The 22,251-nt window shown below is 33.3% G+C and overlaps 1 protein-coding gene and 2 pseudogenes across 2 annotated transcripts in view; 2 read left to right on the top strand and 1 right to left on the bottom strand.

The window, feature by feature from the left end:
• The window catches only part of TM9SF2 (transmembrane 9 superfamily member 2), a 50,594-nt gene that overhangs the window by 8,645 nt on the left and 19,698 nt on the right, over positions 1–22,251 (top strand). For both annotated transcript variants that reach the window (XM_016123179.2, XM_036228828.1), the window contains exons 3-10: positions 6,009–6,076; positions 7,831–7,924; positions 12,712–12,839; positions 16,154–16,283; positions 17,473–17,597; positions 18,534–18,645; positions 19,679–19,758; positions 20,541–20,649. In XM_016123179.2, the coding sequence (XP_015978665.2) occupies positions 6,009–6,076; positions 7,831–7,924; positions 12,712–12,839; positions 16,154–16,283; positions 17,473–17,597; positions 18,534–18,645; positions 19,679–19,758; positions 20,541–20,649 (846 nt within the window). The remainder of the gene's footprint in view (positions 1–6,008; positions 6,077–7,830; positions 7,925–12,711; positions 12,840–16,153; positions 16,284–17,472; positions 17,598–18,533; positions 18,646–19,678; positions 19,759–20,540; positions 20,650–22,251) is intronic.
• LOC118609754 lies at positions 7,497–7,615 on the bottom strand (annotated as a pseudogene).
• Positions 14,665–14,783, top strand: LOC118609551 (annotated as a pseudogene).

Below are 22,251 nucleotides of genomic sequence, written 5' to 3'. Positions count from 1 at the left end.
TTTTGGATGGGGAATAAAGAAATGTTTAGAGTGGAAAGTGACCTTGAAATTAATCAAATATTGGCCTCTTACAGCACATTGCTATTTTAGTGATAAAATTAAATCCTTTAGAGATTTAGTAGGTACCCCAAGAATGTATAAATAGCTTTGTCTCTCTTTTATTTTCTTGAATGTTTATCTTGTCTCCCATCTGGATTATAAATTCTTTGAAGGCAAATGTTGATGTGTCTTGTATTGTCACTCACGATATCTAGTGCAGGACATTGTGGGTATTAAATAAATACAATAATTGAATGATTTGTTTGTTTTCAGGATTATTTGTTAGTGTTCTTAAGTTTTTATATACATTGCAAATTCTATGATTTTTCCCTATTTAATATTTCTTTTGAATCATCTTCCCTGCTTCTTGAACATTTTCCACACTAAATTTTACTCTTTCATCTTTATTTCTTACCATTTTGATTTAGGTCCTGTCACTTCATAGCTAAATTCTGCCCTCAACGTAAAGCCTTTTCTTTTTCCAACACTTACTGTGACAATTTTCAAAATTCAAATAGGTTGAAAGAATGATCACTTGTATAGCTACCTAGACCCCTAGAGCCTACAGTTGTTTATATTTTTCTCTATTTGTTTTATCTGTTGTGTGTATTTATTTTTTAGGAATGCGTGTCATGATGTTTTAGTGTACTTTTGCCCTTCATTGTAACCACAAAAAGTTATTGGTAGTCTCATTTCCTTTCTCTTTTCTCTCAGTTTTTAACATTTACTCTACTGCCATATTATGAGGATCTCATTCTTATAATACTTTCGAAGCTTTATTGTTTCACTGGAAGGATCAATATTTAAAATAGAGTATCATAATGTAGCATATTTACAAATGTAAATTTCTCTATTCTGTTAAATGTATCATTAATTTTAACATATTTCTTAGCATGTTTTAAGTGAGAGGATGATTCTTAAATTTCCAAATTTTTACAATTTAAAAAAGGAAGAATGAATGAAAGTACTGCAAAACTAGCCAAGATGAATTGAATATCCAAGGTATGTTTTGATTAGTTCACTGAACAACTGAAAAAGGTCCATAATTTATTGGTGATATCTGTGATGGACTAACTTTCTTATAAAGTAAATGTGGGAATTGTGTCAGAAGAGACAAGGATGAAAAGGACTAAGAGCAGCAAATAATAAAAGTAATGGTGGCAACAGTTGAATTTACTTTTTTTGAGATAATAGTCCAGTTTTTGAACTTCTTTGTCTTAAAGTAGAGCAAGTAATCCCTAGCTCATAAGGTTATTATGAGAATTGTGCTTGATAATTATTATCTTCTCCTTCCCTAGACCGATAGCCAAGAAGAGAGTAATGAATAGGCATAAATGGGAGATTAGAATGCTTACTGTCTGAAGTGTCCTTTGATGGAAGGAGAAGAGGGAGAACCTCTCACAGAAACCCTCAGAATGATCCTTATACTAATAAATATTTAGATTCAGGAATTCTACTTTCTGTAAAATAATAGATAACAATACCTATGTTTATTTAGTCATTTAACTTATTGCATAGCAACTATAGACCAGCTTCTCTGTTGTTTTCAGTTATTACGTTGTTCATTCCTTACACTAAAAATTATTACTTGCCTGAAGGCTCACGTTAAGAGTAGACCTGGCAGTCTGACACAATGCTTCCTCCAAACTGAAGTTGTGTTCCCTATTTATATGCTGTATGTTAAATTTTGTTTTTAGGTGAAAAGTTTGTGAGAATTGTTTTTTTTGGATTTTGCTATTTTGGAAAATTTTGTGGACAGCCCTTAATAATTGTAGACATTTGTATAAATCACAAAGTAAGGCTAAAATATACACTTGTTGGGTGGCATCGTTAATACCCTTGTTATTAGGAACAGAATTTGAAGCTGCTTTACCAGATCAGGAAAACTTAGCAGATAAGGTTAATTAATTAATTAATTAAGTTTATTGGGGTAACATTGGTCAATACAATTATATAATTTTCAGGTGTACATTATAATTTGACATCTATATGTGATTACCTATTAGTCTATTCTGTGATTACCACCCAAAGTCCAGTTTCCTTCAGCTACCATATATTTGATCCCCTTTGCCCACCTCATTCTCCCCCAAAACCCCTATAGATAAGGTAAGTTTAATGGGTATTTGATATTAGCTAAAATACCAAGAAGATGGCTAAAAATTTAAGAATGTACAAGTAAGAAAAGAGGGAGGGATGGGGTAAATGGGTCTTTGGGTTATAGACTAAAATGAGGTAAGTGTGGTTATAATCAGTTAAAATAGTACTAAATTACATAAACAAAAGAGTAGCGTGGTTTCTAGAAGAGACATTTACCTGTCTTATAGTTATTCAAGACTTTTAGTAGACTTAGAGGGAACCGGTGAATTTGATTTCTAAAGTATTGACAAGATTGTTATTTAAAAAGGTTAAATTGGAATTTAAAGTGGTATAGATTAGCTTAAGGTCGGAGTAGGGTAAAGAATAAATTCATGGGGAATAGTAAAAGTGGAGACAGATTTCCAGGACAGTGCTTGAGGCTAATTTGGATCTTAAATTTAGCTGAGAATGAACGTGAAATGTTTCATTGTATTAAGCTCCCGTGTATAATACAAAGTAAAGCCAAAAGAATATATTTCCAGAAGCTCTTGTAAAGTTATATGAAAGAACAAAAAGTAGTAAGTTAATTTGGTCATGAGCAAGTTAGTACATTTGAAGAAAAACAATAATTTTTGAGATAATTAGGAAAGAGATGAAGAGTATCATTGAAGAATTATGCTTATGGTTAGAAAAGCTAATGAAAAGTAACAGTGTCATCCTATACATATATGAAACTTCAATGTGTAAACCTCGAATATTGCCTGTAATTCTCAATGATATACCTTTTGAGAAAGATATGAGGGTAGAGCAAAGTCCCGAGAAAAGCAGCTGGCATGATCAGGGAGATAGATCAAAAGATTAAGACCTTTCTGTTTTGAAAGATTAAGACTCAGAGGAGATATGAGAGAAGTCAGAGAATGAGAAAAGGATTTTCTCTCAGTCTTATTAATCCTGTTGCCAAAGTATGTACTGTAAAACTTCAGAGAGAATATCATAGGCTAAGCAAAAATTCTTGTCTCATCCATTGGGTAGAAATAAAAGAAATTTTCACCCTAAGTTTATATGCCCTTGAATAGTGTTCTAAAAATTTTCACATAGCATTACGTCTTTGAACTCTGCGCCTATTATAGGTTCTCTAGGAATTTGAAGAATATTGAAAAATATTAGAAACTGGAGCTCAAGGATAGAGTAGGAGTCCATTCCAGCTTGCTGCCTGTTTTTTTTGAGTCCTCAAGCTAAGAATTCTTTACACTTTTAAGTGATTTGGGGGTGGGGGACTGTAAATCAGAAGAATAGTATTTAGTGGTGAGTGAAAATCAAATTTCAGTGCCCATAAATAAAGTTTTATTGGGCGACAGCTGTGCTCATTCACTTATGGACTGTCTATGGCTGCTTTTGCACTACAGTAGCAGAGGCTGCACATCTTGCAAAGGCTAAAATATTTACTCCCTGGCCCTTTAATAAGAAGTTTGCCAAATCCTGGGATAGACTGACATTAGAGTTATTTTTCATGGTAAAGGATACATCATAGTGACTAGAATAAAAATAAGTATATGAAGAGGGGTATATAAGCGGTACCAAGCAGCATTTTATTGTTTTCTGTTGTTATGCTAATACTGAAGCCATTAGCCTCCTGTGATTACTTAAATATAATTAAAATTGAATAAAATTGTAAAATCATTTCTTTAGCTACACTAACCACATTTTAAGTGACCAATAGCCGTGGGTGGCTAGTGGCTACTATATTTGACAGTACAGATAAAGAATATTTCCATCATTGTTTAAAGTTCTATTGGATATTGCTGCATAATAGTAAATACTTACATAGTACTTTTCTTGAATCTTCTGAAAAACCACTTGAGACAGGAATTAGTATTACTTGCATTCTGCAAATGAGAAAACTGAGGCACAGGAGAGTAAAGAAATTTGCCTGAGATTACACAGCTAGTAAATGACCGAGTCAGGATTTAAACCTGGCAGTTTAGCTCAGAGTCCTCTTCTTAATCACTTCGTACTGAACAAAGTTGAGAATAAGGAACATACTTAATTATATCACACATCTTATACTTCACCATATAGCTTATATGGTGAAAATATGGCTCTTCAGATTTTGGAATTCAAAGTTGTGTAGAGTATACTAGCTACCTTCCTCTCTAGAAATAAATTTAGAGATGTGTGCTGGATTAGCTTATAGGAACCTTTCAGTCTTCATCAAGATATATTAAAAAGAGTTTGGAGTCTGATGTGTCTTCATAGCAGTAAAAACAATAATTAATGAACATCATTTTGTCAGAGTAAGCCATCAACTGGAATTTTGCCTTCACAACAGTTACACATATATGTGTATTCAAGTATGATGTAATGCTTAAATATCGTATCCCATTATCTTTTTAGCTAAAATGACCAATAATATATTCTTGACTATTATGCAAGAAGACACACATTTGTTGTGTGTTTGAGATAGTGTTGCCATTGAGTTGTCATTTCATTTGAGTAGAATTTTTGAGTCGCATATGATACTATTTTCTGTACTATATTCAAAAGTTAGTGTCTTTTTCTGATTTTATAACATAAATATTGGATAAGCATTTTAGTGGATCAGCAGTACAGTTTAGGCATTTTCAGTTTTGAACATCATTAAATTTATTTGTTATTTATTTATTTGTGTATTTATGAAGTACTTTATAATTCATCAGTACCTCTGTGAGGTAAAAACTGTTTTTCGCATTTTGCCAATAAGGAGACAGAAGCACTTATGAGGAAACTGAGATATTAAATAACTTGACCAAAGGTACACAAGTAGTAAGTGATAGAACTGGCTGGAATTTGAACCCACGCAAACTGCCCCAGAGTCTATATGCTTGCCTGCTATGTTTTGCTGCTTTTCCAGTGACAGTGTATTATCCATTTGTTGTGCATCAAACATCTTGACTTGCTTTTGGGATGTTAACAAGTACAGACAGCAGGACTACTGACAACACTAGTGAATGAGATCAAAATGACAGATGTGGTTTTATGCCATTACATGTAGCCTAATGATCACAGGCTCCAGAGGCAGCCATAGCAGGCTAACTCTGTAAAAATAGTTTGTCCCAAGTAAACAACTCCTATTTAGTTGTTTTCGGTTAGCACCAGAAAGTACTTCCAGGCACACCAATTATTTACTGGTTTCTTCAGTTGAATTTTGTCATGGATAGCAACAAGCCCCTATGGAGAGTGTGGGTTATATGTTTTGGGTCCTATAGAACTTTCATTACACCTTGGAGAAATTTTGGGAGCTTCAGTAGGAAAGTGTAGCTTTAAATTAGTCATTTTTCCTAAGAAGTTGATAGAGCTTTACTTTCCCTTTCCCATTTTCAAACTTTATCTGGTCTTGTAAATTTCTTTAATTGGTATTTCCCTGTAGTTAGCATTCTCAAATTGATCAGGGCAGCCCTCCAAAGTTAGACCATGTTGTTATTGTCCATCTCCTATCTGCTTAAGAGTGGTACACAAGTGTATTTATCTTATAGTTGATCTAGAAATTTCATGCCTGCTTGGGAGCATTATTTTTGTGCTACAGAATGAAATATTGAGTTTGAAAAACAGATTTATAAATCCGCATCTATACTGATGTAATGAATGATTTAGTTAAAATATTTTATTAAATTTTTAGAAATTTTAGAATTTAAAAAGCATTTAAAAAATATTGGAGACATTTGCACCTCCGAGAATTATTTTGGTAGTACATGTAAATCCCACTCAAGTGAATGGGTTTATAAGAGAGTTGTTTAATGTGGGTTGCATATCATAAAATTTCACATTTCAAACGTCATTCTTTTTCAATTCTAAGCATGACTTTAGTTTTTATTTTCAGTTGTTTATATTCTCATTCTGTGTTTCCTTATTTTCAGGCTGAAATAGAACTCTTCGTGAACAGGCTTGACTCAGTGGAATCTGTTCTTCCTTATGAATACACAGCGTAAGATCTTCAGCTTGGTTTTTATGTAAAATTTTGTGTGACTCATCAGGATTTTGTACATTTAGAACTTTAGTTTCTCCAGAGTTGTGGATAAATTCACATGCATTTAAAAAATGTGCACGGCCTGAAAACATTTTTTAATGGGTATTTTTTATTGTTGAAATGTGATCTTCTTATATCTCTTTGCAATACAATGGAAGCACCAACTAGAACAATGTATTTCTTTTTCATCCGAGTGGCTAAAAAGGCATCTTTTCCTTTAAATTTTTTAGTAATAAAAAACTCCACAGATTTTTAAACAAAATCCTATGTCCCACATCAGTCCCCAGAAATAATTACTTTAATGTCTGCTCCACATTTTTTCTCTGTCTGTTCTAATGTATGCAACCACATTTATATATTTTTGTTTTAAACAAAAGTAGGTTTATACTTTTATATTTGATTTGCACCTTATTTTTTCTCACTGAGTGTATTATAGTTGTTAATGCACAACTATCTCAGTCTTTTTAGTAGCAGTTTATTATTTCTTTGTAGAGATTTGTGTCCGTGTATGATTTGTTTTAATAATAATTTTTAATAAACATCATAAAAAATGTTGCATCAATATCATTTATTCATTTGACCACTCTATACCATATTGAGTATAAAAGTTTTTATATTTTAGTTGGCTTCTAAATTCATCTAAGAGTTTTGAAAGAAAATATGTGTTTACTGTAGAAAAAAGCACACAAGAAAGTAAGACAATCCTATAAGAATCCATATGCCTAAATATATATGAGAAGAGTACAAAATTCATTAATGCATGAACCATAATTTATATAACTATTGGAGACTTGAATGCTTTTTTGAGTTTTTGTTTTATTATGTAAACAAACATCTCTTAAGTCTTTGTGGCTATTCCTGGGAAAACTTAATGACCTCTTACATCCAGTAGATGGAGAGTCTTTATTGAGGCCTTCACAATCCCAGTTTATCACTCGAGAGTCATCTTCCTCTAAGAATCTAACTGATCTATAGCTATCATTTTGCTGGCCTCAAGTACTCCCATATCATTCCGGAATGAACACAGAACTTTAATTTTCTATAGCAAAACTGAAAGTAGGCTGTCAATTCAAAACAGAACTTTATTTAAATCTGGTTAGTAATACAAGGGAATTACAACACAGAGGGAAGCTTACAAGTGACTGATGATGACCCTTCCACAGCTCCATCCTCAGAAGGTCTGGCGATGCTTCTCATATTGGGATGTGCTGGCCAGTGTGTCAGGATGTAACAGAAACCCAGGGAAAATTGACATATCTTCCTGAAACGTCATTAAGTAAAGATTTGGATTGGAAAGTTATAACGAAAGGAGCTAAGTTATTTAAAATTAAGAATATTATGTAGAAATCAAAGCTTTTTTTTCTTTTTCTTTTTTTAACACCTACAGCACCTGGTCTTTTTACGTGGTCTCCGACCCAAGTACTAACCAGGCCTGATCCTGCTTAGCTTCTGAGATCAGACAGGATCGGGTGCGTTCAGGGTAGCATAGCTGTGGACAGAAATTAAAGCATTCTAAGACATAACTTTCAGATGTGGTGTTCTTTTATTTGGGGGTAACGTGGTATGTGGAACTTGAAATATGAATATATTTGTTATTCATCTATTGGAGATGCTGGAATGATCATTACCTAATCTACCCTCAAGATTGTCTAGGGGTTTGTTATTTCATTATTTCCTTTTGTATTTAAAAACTTAAATATTCTTTCCCCCAGGTTTGATTTTTGCCAAGCGAATGAAGGAAAACGCCCATCTGAAAACCTTGGTCAGGTGTTATTCGGGGAAAGAATCGAACCTTCACCATATAAGGTTTGTATTCGGTGTTCTATGTTATTTAGTTGCATTTTTTTTCTTATAAAAAATCCTGAGATAACTTGGCTCTCATAGCTAAGGAGAAATCATTTCTCTTTTGCATCCAGGAATAGTTTCTTCAAGCTACAGTTTAGAAGGATCCCTCCCCTTCTCATGATACGTCATGGATAAGTTTGTCGTAAGGGACTTATAAGACAAACAGTATTATAAATGATAAGGTGGTAGCAGAAAAGACAGTGCCAAGACACCCAGCCTGACCTCGTAGAGAGACCTAGAACCCAGGCTTCAGTCATGAAAAGTTGCCCAGCTGCTCCACATCTCCTTCTCCTCTTTGGAAGCAGTGTCCATAGACTTTCTTTGTTAACAAATACAGCATAACTTGGACTCCTTCATTGGGTTTTTGGGAAGCTAACCTTTCTGTTTTGACCATTGAGTATATTTGGAACATCTTTGATATATTTTTAGGACATCAGTTAAACCAGTCTAAGCACAATATAAGATATTCTCTTCAATATAAGTACTTCATTGTCACCCAAAATAGTTCTACCTTTTAAATCTAGTATCTTTTAAGCATGTTATCTTTCTACATTACCTAGTCTCCTGTTCATTTTATATCTGCTGTCTTGCACAAAGAATAATGGTCTGTCCCCTTTAGAAAAATTAAACCAGTTTATAATAGTAATGTATCACCTTATAAAGAATTAAATAGTACAGAAGAATATAAAATGAAAACTTAAGCCTCTCCCTCCACCCAGTTCTACATTACAGTTTCTTATTATTAATCTTTCCTGACATTTTCCATACATTTCCAAGCATATATAAATAAAATTAGATTTTCTTAATGCTTTAACATATTCTGAACTGTGCATTTTTCTTTAACTCTCTGCCTTGAGCATCTGTTCACATGAACATTCCTTTTAATGGCCTGACCTCAAGTTTTATTCCCCAGCCTAACAGCTCCCTCTCTTGGTTTCACGTCCTTCTCTTCAATAGCTTAGACTCCACGGTTAGCTGCTTTCCCTGCTTCTTTATTAAGCACACCTATCTCTCCCTTGTCACTTTATTACACTGAGGATCTGTGCATCAAATCCCAGAGCCTAGATTAGTCCCATTAGCCCTCTTACTCCTTCCAGCACTATACTTACACTGTGAAGCACTGAAGGAAAAGACATATAATTGTGCTGGTTTAATCTGCTACGAGTTTATTCTTTTCAACCATAAGTATATCCTCTTAAAATATTCTAACCTGAGATTTTTCTACCCTAAACATGCCAATAATTTTTTTAAAATTTCAAAGACAGTAGATTTGAAGGCCTAATGAGAGAAGTCACTGGGAATAGAGGCACTCAAAGTGTAAGGACATGAGTAATGTTGAGTAGGGCAGGCATATTGTGTTAACATCTCCCTGATATATTTTGAAAGGTTACAGTGGGAGTTATCGCATTCTTTTATAGTAGAGAATGATTTTCAGACATATTTATTAAATTGTGCAGTTGACTTAAAATACTTCTGTGAACTCTCAGCCCCATCTTTCTGTTTATTTATTCTTTGGCCCTGAGAAATAATTGAAGAAGAGGAGCATTAGTAACACTTATGTGAACTTGAGGGACAGCAGAAGTCTCTAGTAGTAAACAGCCTTTAACAGCAGTGAATAGGGAAGGTCCACAAACCCATGGAAAAGTTTTGTCCCTTTGGGGAAGAATGTAATGCAAATTACTTCCTTAGTAAGATCCCATTCAGGGTACATTTATTTGTGTGTAAAGACTATGCCTTGCTCATGCAAAATATTCTTTTAGGCCTCTCGTTTTTCAGATTTAATTTTGTCCTAGGAGTTGAGATAAAATAGAACAGAGGGAATATTAAAATGGAGAAGGATGTGCACCTAATGTTTTCTATGAGTTTCCTAGAATTTTTTAGGATCAAGATTTGTGCTAAAACAAATTCTTTAAGCCCCTATTTTAAAGAGAGGCATTTCTTAAGGCCAAGGCATAGGAGAACACAGTCATGGGAGCCAAGATATCGGATTTTTTTCTCCCAAGACAGCCATAAATGTATTGACTTACATTTTCAGTATTCAGTATTGATTTCAGTATTGATTATTTGTCCTTTATTTTTAAAGAACTTTACATTCAGAGCTATAGTAAAAACAATGGTAATAACCAATAATAAAATGAAACCCCAAATCTGCTTTTCTGTCTTTTATCTATGACTTCAATTGAGGTCAGAAAAACAGCAATGCAATACATTGCATGTGTTATGTGAAGCTGGAGCCACATTCATAGGATCATAAAATCTCATCTCCTGTCTAACCACTCATATAAACTCAGTTAACACATCTGTTGAATGCCTTTCATGTGCCAGGCACTATGATAGGTGTGGGATATAGCCGTGAACAAGACAGAAATCTCTGCCATGGTGGATCTTATGATGAGGAGAAGAAAACAAAATTACTACTAAAAGTTATAGTATATCAATTGCTCATGTAAAAACTATTGAAAATAAATTAGGGAAGATGGTTGGAAAATTGGTAATTGTAAGTAGGACAGAGAAGGTCTCACTGAGAAGACATTTAGGCAAAAGACCTGAAGCAAGTAAAGGAGTGAGCCATTTGAAGATCTGAGGGGGAGGTGTTCTAGTTAAAGAGCTGCAAATGCCAAGGTCTGGTGTTTCCAAGGTACAGAAAAAAGTTGGTGCAGCTCAAGCAGGTGAGCAAGATAGAGAATAGTAGGAAATGACAGCAAAGAAGTAATGGCACCATATCATATAGTGACTTAGGCCACTGTAAAGGCTTTGGCCTATAAATCTGAGTGAGATGCTTAGCATTGGAGTGTTTTGAGTAGGCTTAGATTTTAACAGGATCACTAGGGTTGCTGTGTTGAGACCAGACCATGGGGGAGAAGGTGAGAAGCGGTAAGATCCAACTTGTTAGGCTCTTGGACTTGTTAAGATATGTATGACCTGATAATGGCCCAGACTGTAGGGATAAAAGCGTAGGGGTTGTGAAGGGGTCAGAATCTCAGAAACTAGCTATATTTTGAAGGTAGGGCCACCAGAATTTGCTGAGGGATGGGCTGTGGAGTGTGGAGTGTCTGTTTTCTAAGATGGGAAAGTCTGAGAAGAGTAGGTTTAGGGACAAAAGTAGTTTTAGACATAGAAAATGTGAGGTGTTTATTAAGAGTCAAGTAAGGGATGTCCAGTTAACAGGTTAAATATATGTGTCTGGAGTTTAGAGAAAGAGTTCAGCCTGGATTTGTATATTGACAATCATCAGTGCATAGATAGTATTTAAAGCCAGGAATTGATAAGATCCCCAAGGGAGTGAGTATAGATAGTGAAGAGAATTCCAAGGACTGAAGCTTGAGACACTTGGTATTAATAGGTCAGGATGATGATAAGGACTCAATAAGGAAACTGCCTCTTGGGATTGTTGGGATGATTACATAAGGTAATGTTTGTTGTTAGGATTAGAGGTCATCTTTAGGGCTTGTTATTTTCCTCACAATTGAACACACAATTGAATTGCCTAAACCCGGTAAGCGCTGGATTGAGGTGTAAGACTTTGCCGCTTTTGGTGTAACAATGTCTATTTCTGCTTAATTTAAGTTTGACATCTGTTCTTCTTTTTTCTTAGTATGTATACTTCTATTTTTTAATTTCTACTCTTTAAAAAGGAACCTATAAGGTTTATATAGGTTAAAAATATTAAATAATTGCATGAATATTGCTGTACTTGGCAGAAGTAGCAGTGCAGCCAGAACAAAACTCTTGGCTGACAGGTGGCAGCAGTGGTTTACACTTGAAACGTTGGTCAGCTGATACACAGAAACTGGTTTACGGATTTTAATAAATAATGTACAAGAGAATGGACTACTTAGAAGTGAAAAATATGCAGGTATTTTTTCTTACCCTTGATAATGAAGTTTAAATTTATTAAAAAGTATAAAATTATGAACTATTCATGGTTAGTTTAGTAAATTACAGCCTTCAGAACACTAGGAAATAGATTTTTTAAATTAAGACAAAAATGAGTCTCGATAAAGTAAACCTACATTATATAATATGATGTGAATATCATTATTTTTATACACATGAAATAAGTCGTAGACTCCAAAATTGGAGGAATCCTTAGTTTTTAAAATTTGGTTTAAAAATTATCAATTTTTATGTTTCAGCTTTAGTTTTTGTTTCAATTTTACTGTTTGTTTTAACTTTATTATTAAATAAGGTCTTGAAAATTGACAATTATTTCAAATGTAAATAAGAAGAATCACATTTACCCTAATTTTAGGCGTCCAAATTTGGCTTCTTGTATCATCATAGTCTGTTATTCACTGCTGAATCTCCAACACCTGGCACAGAGAGACCACTTAATAAATATCCACCAAATGAATATTTGGACATAAAAACTTGTCTACTTGTTACTAGAAAGCCTTCAAATCCGTAATGTTTAAAACGTTATCAGGGGACATTCTGTGGAGAGACTGAAGTCATTTTGTTCTCCATGTAGGTTTTTTCCCTTCTAGGACTCCTTTACATTTAGAAGGTGGGTTAAGTTGAAATTATCAAAAATAAATCCTGTTACTTATCAAATAAAATTAATGAGAAGTTTTTAGAGAAACAAAATAAGATTGGAATTTAAATCTGATTGAGCTATGAGCAGTTTTAAAATGTTTGTTATCAATATGGATACACGTAAGTAATTAATGAGACTAGTATTTTATGGTATAATGCGAAGGAACTGGATAATTTTCTTATAATTTACTTTTCACTTTATTTTAATACAGTTTACATTTAATAAGGAGGAGACCTGTAAACCTGTGTGTACAAAAACATACCATACAGAGAAAGCTGAAGACAAACAAAAGTTAGAATTCTTGAAAAAAAGCATGCTACTAAATTATCAACATCACTGGTAAGACATGGAGATTTTGGATTTTGGGCTTTTCCTTGTCAAGATGAAACCTGTTTCGCTGAATGTATAAATTACCTCATTGACTCTATTAAAAATATAGCAAATTAATTTATTTCCTTGTTTTGTTACAAGTATTAACATGAAGTAGTGACTTTTTTTGCCAGAGGAAAGTATCTAGGTCAGTCTTCTAGAACAATACTGTTATTTTATACTTGCAGGCCATGAGAAAGACCATTGAAAACAAAATTTAGGTTTCATTTAATGTTTGATACATAGCACCTAATTCAAAGAAAATATTTACACTTCGTGGATCTCGTTTTTTATTTTATAAACATGATGTAATGTTATTAGGTTGTTACCAATTTGTGTTGTAATCAAAAAGCATTTAAAACTTTTATTTCTGCTTCCACAGTAGTAGTTACTTATTCAAAAAAGAATATTAAAAAAAGGTCTCAAAATCCAACTTGTCAGGTGATATAACTATTATTATTCTAGATGTTTGCCAACAACAAATGGCTGTAATCTCTGTGTGTTCATGGTTTACCCATGTTTTTGTGTGTTTGCCTTTTCTAAAAGGTGTAAGATGCTGGAAGTGGTGAATAGGAAGATTATCTTCATGTATTTCCTTTTGAAAATTTGTCATATCAGTATCTCTAATTGACCCATTTGCTCATATCCAGGGAGGTTAGGAACTTTTGATGTCAATTTGGACATGACCAGATCCTGTGGCTTAAGTTCTGTGGTGAAGCCTCATTCCCCATTGCCCCCTCAATGCCTCTCCCTCCTCCCTTCCATACACATAAAACGAAAAAGTCATAGGGAAGGCAACCTTGGGTCACATGCCTGTTCATGAACTAGTCTGTGATCAGGGAAATTCACTCTCAGTAGCCAGACCTGATTAGTATACACCTGAACCAAATAGAGTTTCCCATAACAGGGCTATATTAGAAGGAAGGAAACTTGCACATTGCACTTGTGTCAGCTTCTTTCTCATGTGACCCTCAGTACAAACAGGAACTTGAAAGTCTCCTCCATATCCTCATTTCTTTGGTTTCTAGTAAGCCAAGAGCTTTTATCCTCTAAGCTTCTATGAGAATATTACTTAATTGCCAAATTGGTATAACTTGGGATATATTTATTTATTCATAAGTAATTGAAATTTCCTTTGGTGTATTATTCTCTTTGCTTCAAATTATTCTTTACAACCTTCAAAATCACGGTGTAAGGCTCAGTTCTTTCATTTACATATTAGCCCCATTCACCTTCTTTTTCTCTTATCAGCTGCTTATTTGTTTCAAATGAAAGAATGACTCTTAGGGCCTATTGGTGATTTTTAGCTATCTCCACTACCCTCTGTTCTTAGAATACTGTTTAGAGTTTGCTCCTAAAGGTAATAGAAGCAGCTCTTCTTTGTAACTTCCTCCCAATACTTAGAAATATTATTAACTAATTTATGATACAGTTAATATAGGTACTGTTTTGATGCTCAGATGGTTAATAATGAAGAATAAATAAAATAGTTTACTAAGTTAGAAAGCATTTGATAGTAAAATTTACTAAACAGTTTGTGTTAGGTGTCTCAGTTGCAAACTTAAACTATTTTGTTTCAAATGGAGTACATGGAGGGTAGAGGGAAATAATGGAAAGGAGTCCTTAAGGGTAAAATGTTGATGCCAAGCATTCAACTTTATCCTTTTGAGTCCTCTTTTTATACTTTTTTACTCTATCACATTGAAAATATTGTATTTAATATTTTTTGACTTATAAATTCAAGTAACTACTACTCCCTGGTAGTACTTGAAAATTATATTCTTTAAATTTTCTTGTGTACAGTCATGCCACCCTGAACAAGCTTGATCCTGTCCGATCTCGGAAGCTAAGCAGGGTTGGGCCTGGTTAGTACTTGGATGGGAGACCACCTAGGAAGACTAGGTGCTATATGTATAAAAAATAAAAAATAAGAGATTGTAATCTGACAAGGTCCTTGCAATCTGTGAGGTCAACCAAGGGTTACCTTCCCTAAAAAATAAATAAACAAATAAATATTTTCTTTTTATTGTTAAGGTGTTTTTGTTTTTCTGTTCATTTGTTTTTAATGCTTCCTATTACCAGGAAAAGGTTATTGTGTCGAGGCATTATATAAATGATAAACTTAAGACTATAATTCTTATGTTGTATATCCTCTGATATGATAGCATAAAAGTATTATACTTAAGATATTGCTGGTATACTATTTATTGATTGATTGGTCTTCGTGCTCTAAAAAAATTAAAGCAATTAACTGACTTTTTCGGCCTCCAGAAAATGTGAATTATTTACATTATATAGCATTGCTTTCATGCTTCTAATATTTTATAGTTTTTTCATGGAAACCACTAGCCTGCTGGTTGTAATAATGAGCAACTTAATAGTTTAGGTGATTCTAAAATTTGGTACATTGGGTAATATTAAATAGCATGTAAATATGACGAGACATGTTTTATTAGGTCATTAATGTACATCTGGAGTGCCTATAAAATCATAATTTTACTTCCTAAGGCATACATTAATTAACAAATAAAACATGCCCTGGAGTGTTATCTTATGACTGTAATACAGCTAGTGTATTTTTAGTAATTTTTTTTTATTCGCATCCTGCAGTGTGCTCTGGGCATAGGGGACCACATGCTCGGACTTTAATGTAGTCATGTAGTGCTACAGAATCTTATACTTTACTTTTACTCTTTTTTGTTTAAAAAGTTCTTTTTCACTTTAAAACTTGAGAGATTTGTTTCTCTAGCTTTATTGTAGTATTTCTTTTAGAAATAAATAAGTTGGAGTTAAACAGTCGTAATAGATAATACTATAATTTTCACTTTTTTACCTGGCCCTTAAGTTGAATATTTTCGCATATCTTGCAATTATATTTTTCTCCTTTTTATTGAGTTGCCTGAGTGATAAAAGACATTTGCATCTGTACTATTCCCATGAACTCTGACCTATTTAAAGCTTTTGAATATTCTGCTAAAGGTAAATTATACTTAGGTGTCTAGATAATGATATTATTAAATTAGGAAGTGTAATGAATAAATAAATGTCCCTTTCCTACATACATTTATAGTTTGAGCTATAAAGTTTTTTTTTTTTTCACTGCACTGTGTCAGATATTGGCATAATGCTTTTCCTTATGAAATACCACATTTCATTAAAATTCTTTGATTGTAGTTTTAACATCTTAAGGTATTTATAGACATTTCATGAAATGATGACATTTTGGGGCAGTAATTCTTAGTCATGTTTGGTAATTTCTACTTGATTATTATTTCTGTGAATAGGATTGTGGATAATATGCCTGTAACGTGGTGTTATGAGGTTGAAGATGGTCAGAAGTTCTGTAATCCTGGATTTCCTATTGGCTGTTACATTACAGATAAAGGTCACGCAAAAGATGCCTGTGTTATTAGTGTAAGTTTGTGATAAACTCTATACTTTTTAAAATACGGCTTTTTGGTAGATGGATTCAGTTTTTACTCAGACAAAAATTGTTATATTTGTCAAATGAGTACAATACAGATGTTCCGAAGTACAACTACTTAGATCTTAAACCAAAGCCAGATTAACAATGTATAAATTTAACTCTAGAACTAAAATAATACAGATTCAGTTCAACATTTACTGAGAGAATCTGTTACATGCTAAGTACTACAGTAAGGGCTAGTACTTCATATGTTCTGACTAATAAAAGTTAGATTTATAAATCTTACATATGAAAATATGTAGGTAGTGGAGTGCCAAAAAAGACCTCATTAAATCCATGAAATTTGTAAATTTAAATCCATAATATATTGTATTGCAAAAGTTTGGTATTATACCTTTTTTTAAAAAGGTGTCTTAAATGGTTTACAGACTTAATGTGATGATCATTTTGTAAGATACTTAAATGTCAAATCACTATGTGGTTGGTACACCTAAAACTATATAATATTGTATGTCAACTCTTTCAATTAAAAAATAAATATGTGTAAAAATGAATTAAATAAGGTATCTCGTCTTCAAGACCAAATTTGATGTTTAAAAACAATAATAAAGTGAAGACATTAATATAGAAAGTAATTACAATGATTGGGATATATATTAAATTAAATTTTTTGTAATCAGATCACCCTGATTTAATCTCTTCATTTACATGATCTGGGAGTAGAAGTTAGCATGAGCTTTATCATGAAACTGGTTATAATGGTAATGCTTTTGTGCGAGTTGACAGAGACACTTGAATAATTTAGGTTATTGGTTTAGTCTGATTATAAATTTCCATGGAAGAAAAGAAAATGTATATGGTTTAGCATGTTCATAACATATAAGATTTTAAAATTTGCTACTTTTATCATAAGTGAAAAACTAGAAAGTATTAGATGTTCGTTTTAATAAGTATTTATTAAGTTTTATGTATGAGTTAAAATGTTAAGCATAATTTTCACCTCTGCCAATCAGTTTTGGCTTATAAAGAGTTTAGGCTTAAAACTTAAACATTTTTATGGGGAAGGATTAAAATCAGATTTAAATTTTACTACTTCTTGTGGCTCATTTTAAAGTTTTATGTTTTGACTCTTGTATAGCCAGTCTTCTACCTTTAACTCTAAGTTCTGTTCCATAGTCAGAATTTCATGAAAGAGATACATTTTACATCTTCAACCATGTTGATATCAAAATATACTATCATGTTGTTGAAACTGGGTCCATGGGAGCAAGATTAGTGGCTGCCAAACTTGAACCAAAAAGGTAACTATACAAACAGATAAGTAAATAAATATAAGTGAAAGTTAGGCACAAAGAATAAATATTTTGGGCCTAATGAGCTTTTTCCTTAATCAGTATTCTGGCATTTTAGAATTGATTTTATTAAAACTCCCTTTAGTATGATTTGTTACTGAGTTATGGTTCGTCGAGAGAAACCATACAAATATTTTTTTCCTGTCATGGTAAAGTGGTCAAACCAAGGTGACTTTTTGTTTGGTTTTCAGTCAGGAAGTTTTGACAACTTCTCTGTGTCGGCTTGGAATGGAGACCGTGAGGTGGTTGGGTCAGTCAGTGTTCCCTTTTACAGTGGAAAAGCATTGCCTCTGATGTTTGCAACTCGACGTCTCATCAGACGGGCAAATGAATGGATTAGTGCTATCATTTAGAAAATCTCCCTGTTGTGCTTGCTTTGGCAGCACATACACTAGAAAGTCTACATGCAGTGTTAGATGCTAGTAGGTGATAAGTCGTTGAAAGGACATCTCTTCAAGTTATCAAATTTTTAGTGTGAAAGTACCTATCAGTTATTTGAGATCCTTTTTTGATTCCATTTTTTCCGTGACTTCGCTCCCCTCCTTGAATTAGCCATTTTCTCATGCCACTGGTGGCATGCCATAATAAGATGGCAGTTAATTTAAACTTCCTCAGTGGTTTTTCTTTTTAGATTATTTAAGGCTTTTTAAGTATATAGTTTTCAAGTTTGTTTCTAATTTTGAGTAGCAATTTGTACACATTCTTATAACTAAACCCATTATTTACACAAAGTAAATATTTGTATTAATATTAAGTCTGATGTGATAATTTCACCTTTGACTGTCAGTAGCATTGTGAAATATGTACAAAATCTCTAATCTTACTTTACCCCATTTTTTTAAACTGTACTTTATCAGCATCTTGCCAAAATGTTTCTTCCCACAGCTTCAAGCATACCCATACAGATAAACCAGACTGCTCCGGACCCCCCATGGATATAAGTAACAAGGCTTCTGGGGAGATCAAAATTGCCTATACTTATTCTGTTAGCTTCCTGGTGAGTTTGTTTTTATCTTTAGTATAACTCAGAAATTGATTTTATATTCATACTACTTACACTAATTAAAATATCAATGACTAAGCTTGTCCAATAGATAAGCTTTTAATGAACTGATTTTTGGAATTGTTTGTCAATGCACCAGGCAACATAATCACACTCAGAATTAAGTCTTCGTTTAAATGAGACATATAGGAAATTGGAGAATTGAGCCTGATTAAGTGTTAAGTCATAAAAAGTTACATGTAAGACAAAAGGTAGAAAATAGGCATACAGGATGGTATGAAAATGTCAAAGATAGGTGCAAGAAGCATTTATGAAAACAACACCATTTTTAAAATCTGGATTCGAGTATAAACTTAAATGATTTCCTGATGGTAGATGATTTATATAGATTCTTAGGGAATTCAAGGGAAGGTTTTCATTAAGGGAGAAGTTTCTTAGGAGGAAAGTAAAAGTTCATTTTATGAGAATCTTAGGCATTATTCTACTTCTATTTTTAATAAACTATTGTGGCAGTCCAATATAATTGTGACATTTGCTATCCCCATACAGTGTGTAATTTTGCAAGCCGAGTACAGTAAACAATATATATTTCTTTCTAGGTAGTAAGAGCTCAGCGTGGGTGACACCTGACAGATGTTCAGTGTTACCTGGGTTGTGACTCTGGTCTGGTTAAGCACCTCATAGGCATAGATAGATGGTGTCAAAGCAAATAAGTTTTTCTACTCAATTTTCTGAAAAAATTAAGTATAGCTCTAAAGTTTGACATCTAAAATAATCCCTTACTATTTAAGACTTCAAAAAAATAAAGCAAGTAACTTTAGGAACTCTTATTTTATATTTACTGTTTAATCTCATCCTGATTTTTCTGAGATTTGAGTAAATTGAATCTCATGACTAACCCAAGTTATGATGAGAAATTGCATTTATTGACTGAATGGAATTTATTGACTGAATGGAAATTTTTGGATTTTTAATATAGTTTGTCTGCAAATGCTTATTTAAAGAGTTTTATTTTCAATCCTTCTAGGAAGATAAAAAGATCAGATGGGCATCTAGGTGGGACTATATTCTGGAATCTATGCCTCATACGCACATTCAGTGGTTTAGGTAAGACTACAGATTAATCTGCTTTACGTTCTTTTCTTATTCTACTCTTTGTCCCTTTGAACATCTCATTCACTCTCTAGTCCTTAGCAGTTATTCAACAGTCTGACCTTTTGAATCATACTTGGGTTCAGTCTCTGGCTGTGAGTCAGGCCAGGTCACTCAATTTTTCAGAATCCATTTCTTTACAAATATCTGCCTTGTGGGACTATTTTGAGGATTAAAGGAAATTATGAAACAGCATATGAGCACCTTAACTGGCATGGAAGAATGCTCAATAAACAAGGTTCTGCTGCTGTTATGACTATTCACAATTCTCTTTTAAAAGTATGACTCATAACTTTTATTTAGAAAACTGTTCATGGTGCCATTACTCTCCTTTTCTTACTTTGCTGACTGTCCTTTTGACACTCATTAATTTACTGAGTAAATTTGTCATTCAGTAATTTTTTTGAGGGACAGATTAGTCCTTCGTTGATTTTTGCAGCTTGTGTTGCACTGATTTGGGCACAATAGTTATTTAATAATGTTGACCATGGACAAAAAAATTCTAGTTCTTAATAGGCCACAAAACTATATTATAAGTATATCATGAAGTTATGTATCCACTGTATCTATTGGAAAGACACATAGAATACAGTTAATTGAATTTATTGGATTTTAAGTCAAATTTTGATTTTGAAAAATGCTCTTTTAATATTTACTCAGTAAACAATTTTTTAAAAAGAGTGTTACTGTTCTAAAGATTAAGCTACAGATAAATCCGGACATGTTTATTTCTACAGCATCATGAATTCCCTAGTCATTGTCCTCTTCCTGTCTGGAATGGTCGCTATGATTATGCTACGAACATTGCATAAAGATATTGCCAGATATAATCAGATGGATTCTACGGTAAGTGAAACACTTGAACTGTCCTTTGATTTTTCAAGAATAGCCTTTATTTTTCCTTTGGAGAAGGTTTAAGCAATAGCTTTGGACAGAATCTGCTTTTAAAACATTCTTCTCAAATGTTAGCCTGTATTCACATTTTCAGTTGGGAAATGATCCTTAAGAATTGGTATTCTCTAGAAACTTAGTCACCGCAGCATTCAGAGCTGCACTATTCACAGCCTCATCTGGATCAGTAGATTGGTGCAGAATGGACGTAGTTGCACAGCTCTAGTTCTGTCCTCTTTTTTTCACTTATGTGCCATCAACTCTCAGATTCTCCATTCCCAGCATACACCCAGTTTGCAAAATAGCAAACTTGAATGGATTATTTTCCAAGCAAGTTTTATTTGTGTGTATATTTAATTTTTTTGAAATTAATTTTAACTGAATTTTTATCATTTCAACCTTTTGGTATATTCACAATAAAGTTCCAAGCTCATTTATGCTCAAACATTTTAAGTGGCATAATGTTATACATTTTATAATTTTTCATTTCATAGCAACTCTTTAACAGAATTTCCACAAGAATCAATGACTTGTAATAAATGCAAAAAACTCGGCCTTTTCCCCTCAACCTTTCTGTCCTGTCTTAATGAGAAAAAGAACACATTAATGTTTATGAGCTTTTTAGCACTTCTACTCTACAATTTTTTTCTGATTTTTATTGTTTTATTAAATATTTTATTAAAATGTTTTCAAGATGCTCTGTTCATATTAGCAATTCCAAATAATCACTGAGTTAATGGGATTTTTTTCTTAATTTGTACAGAGATGTGCCACGGCATATGGGCCAGGACAACCCTGCTTCCCCTCTTGCTCTCTTTTTTTCATTCCTCCAGTTTCTTTCTGTAATGGTCAGAACAAATCTATTCAAGCATAAGTCAGATCATTTCACTCCTGATGACAGTGGCTACCTATTTTTCTGAGGGACAGTCAGTCAGAGTGTTTACAATGGTCCACAAGGTCCTGTAGTACCTTTTGGCACTCTGCTCCAGCCATACTGGCCACCTTGCTGTTCCATGGATATGTCAAACATGTTCTTACTGCAGGGCCCTTACACTCAAACGTTCATCCTTCAGATATTTACATGGCTAGCTCCCTTACCTCCTTCAAGTCTTTACTGAAATATGATCTTTCCAGTGAGACTTTCCTGACCATCCCATTAAAATTACATCCTCTCCACCTCACATACACATCTATACTTTCTAATTTTTCTATATAGCACTTACACCATTTAATGCACTATATATATATATATTTTTTTTTTTTTCTTATTTATTGTCTGCCTTCCAAGGAGAACATGTACTCATGAGAAGAGGGATTTTTCTGTTAAACTCACTGTAGAATCACTGATGTTTTCAACAATGCTAAGCATATAGTTGTTTCTCAGTAAATGTTTGTCAAATGAATGAATAAATGAGTTAGTCCTTTACGTACCAGATTTGTTGGTACATTTCTGGGCTCGAGATAGATAAAGAGTGTATCTAAGGATACCCCACCACCAAAAAAAAGAAAAAAGTGAGCTGAGGCCAAAGCAAGAAGCAGTGCAGGCCTGAGAGGTTG

The sequence above is a fragment of the Rousettus aegyptiacus genome, unplaced genomic scaffold (assembly GCF_014176215.1).
Source record: "Rousettus aegyptiacus isolate mRouAeg1 unplaced genomic scaffold, mRouAeg1.p scaffold_m13_p_11, whole genome shotgun sequence".
NCBI classification, from domain to species: Eukaryota; Metazoa; Chordata; class Mammalia; order Chiroptera; family Pteropodidae; genus Rousettus; species Rousettus aegyptiacus.
This window is presented reverse-complemented; position numbering and strand designations above follow the sequence as displayed.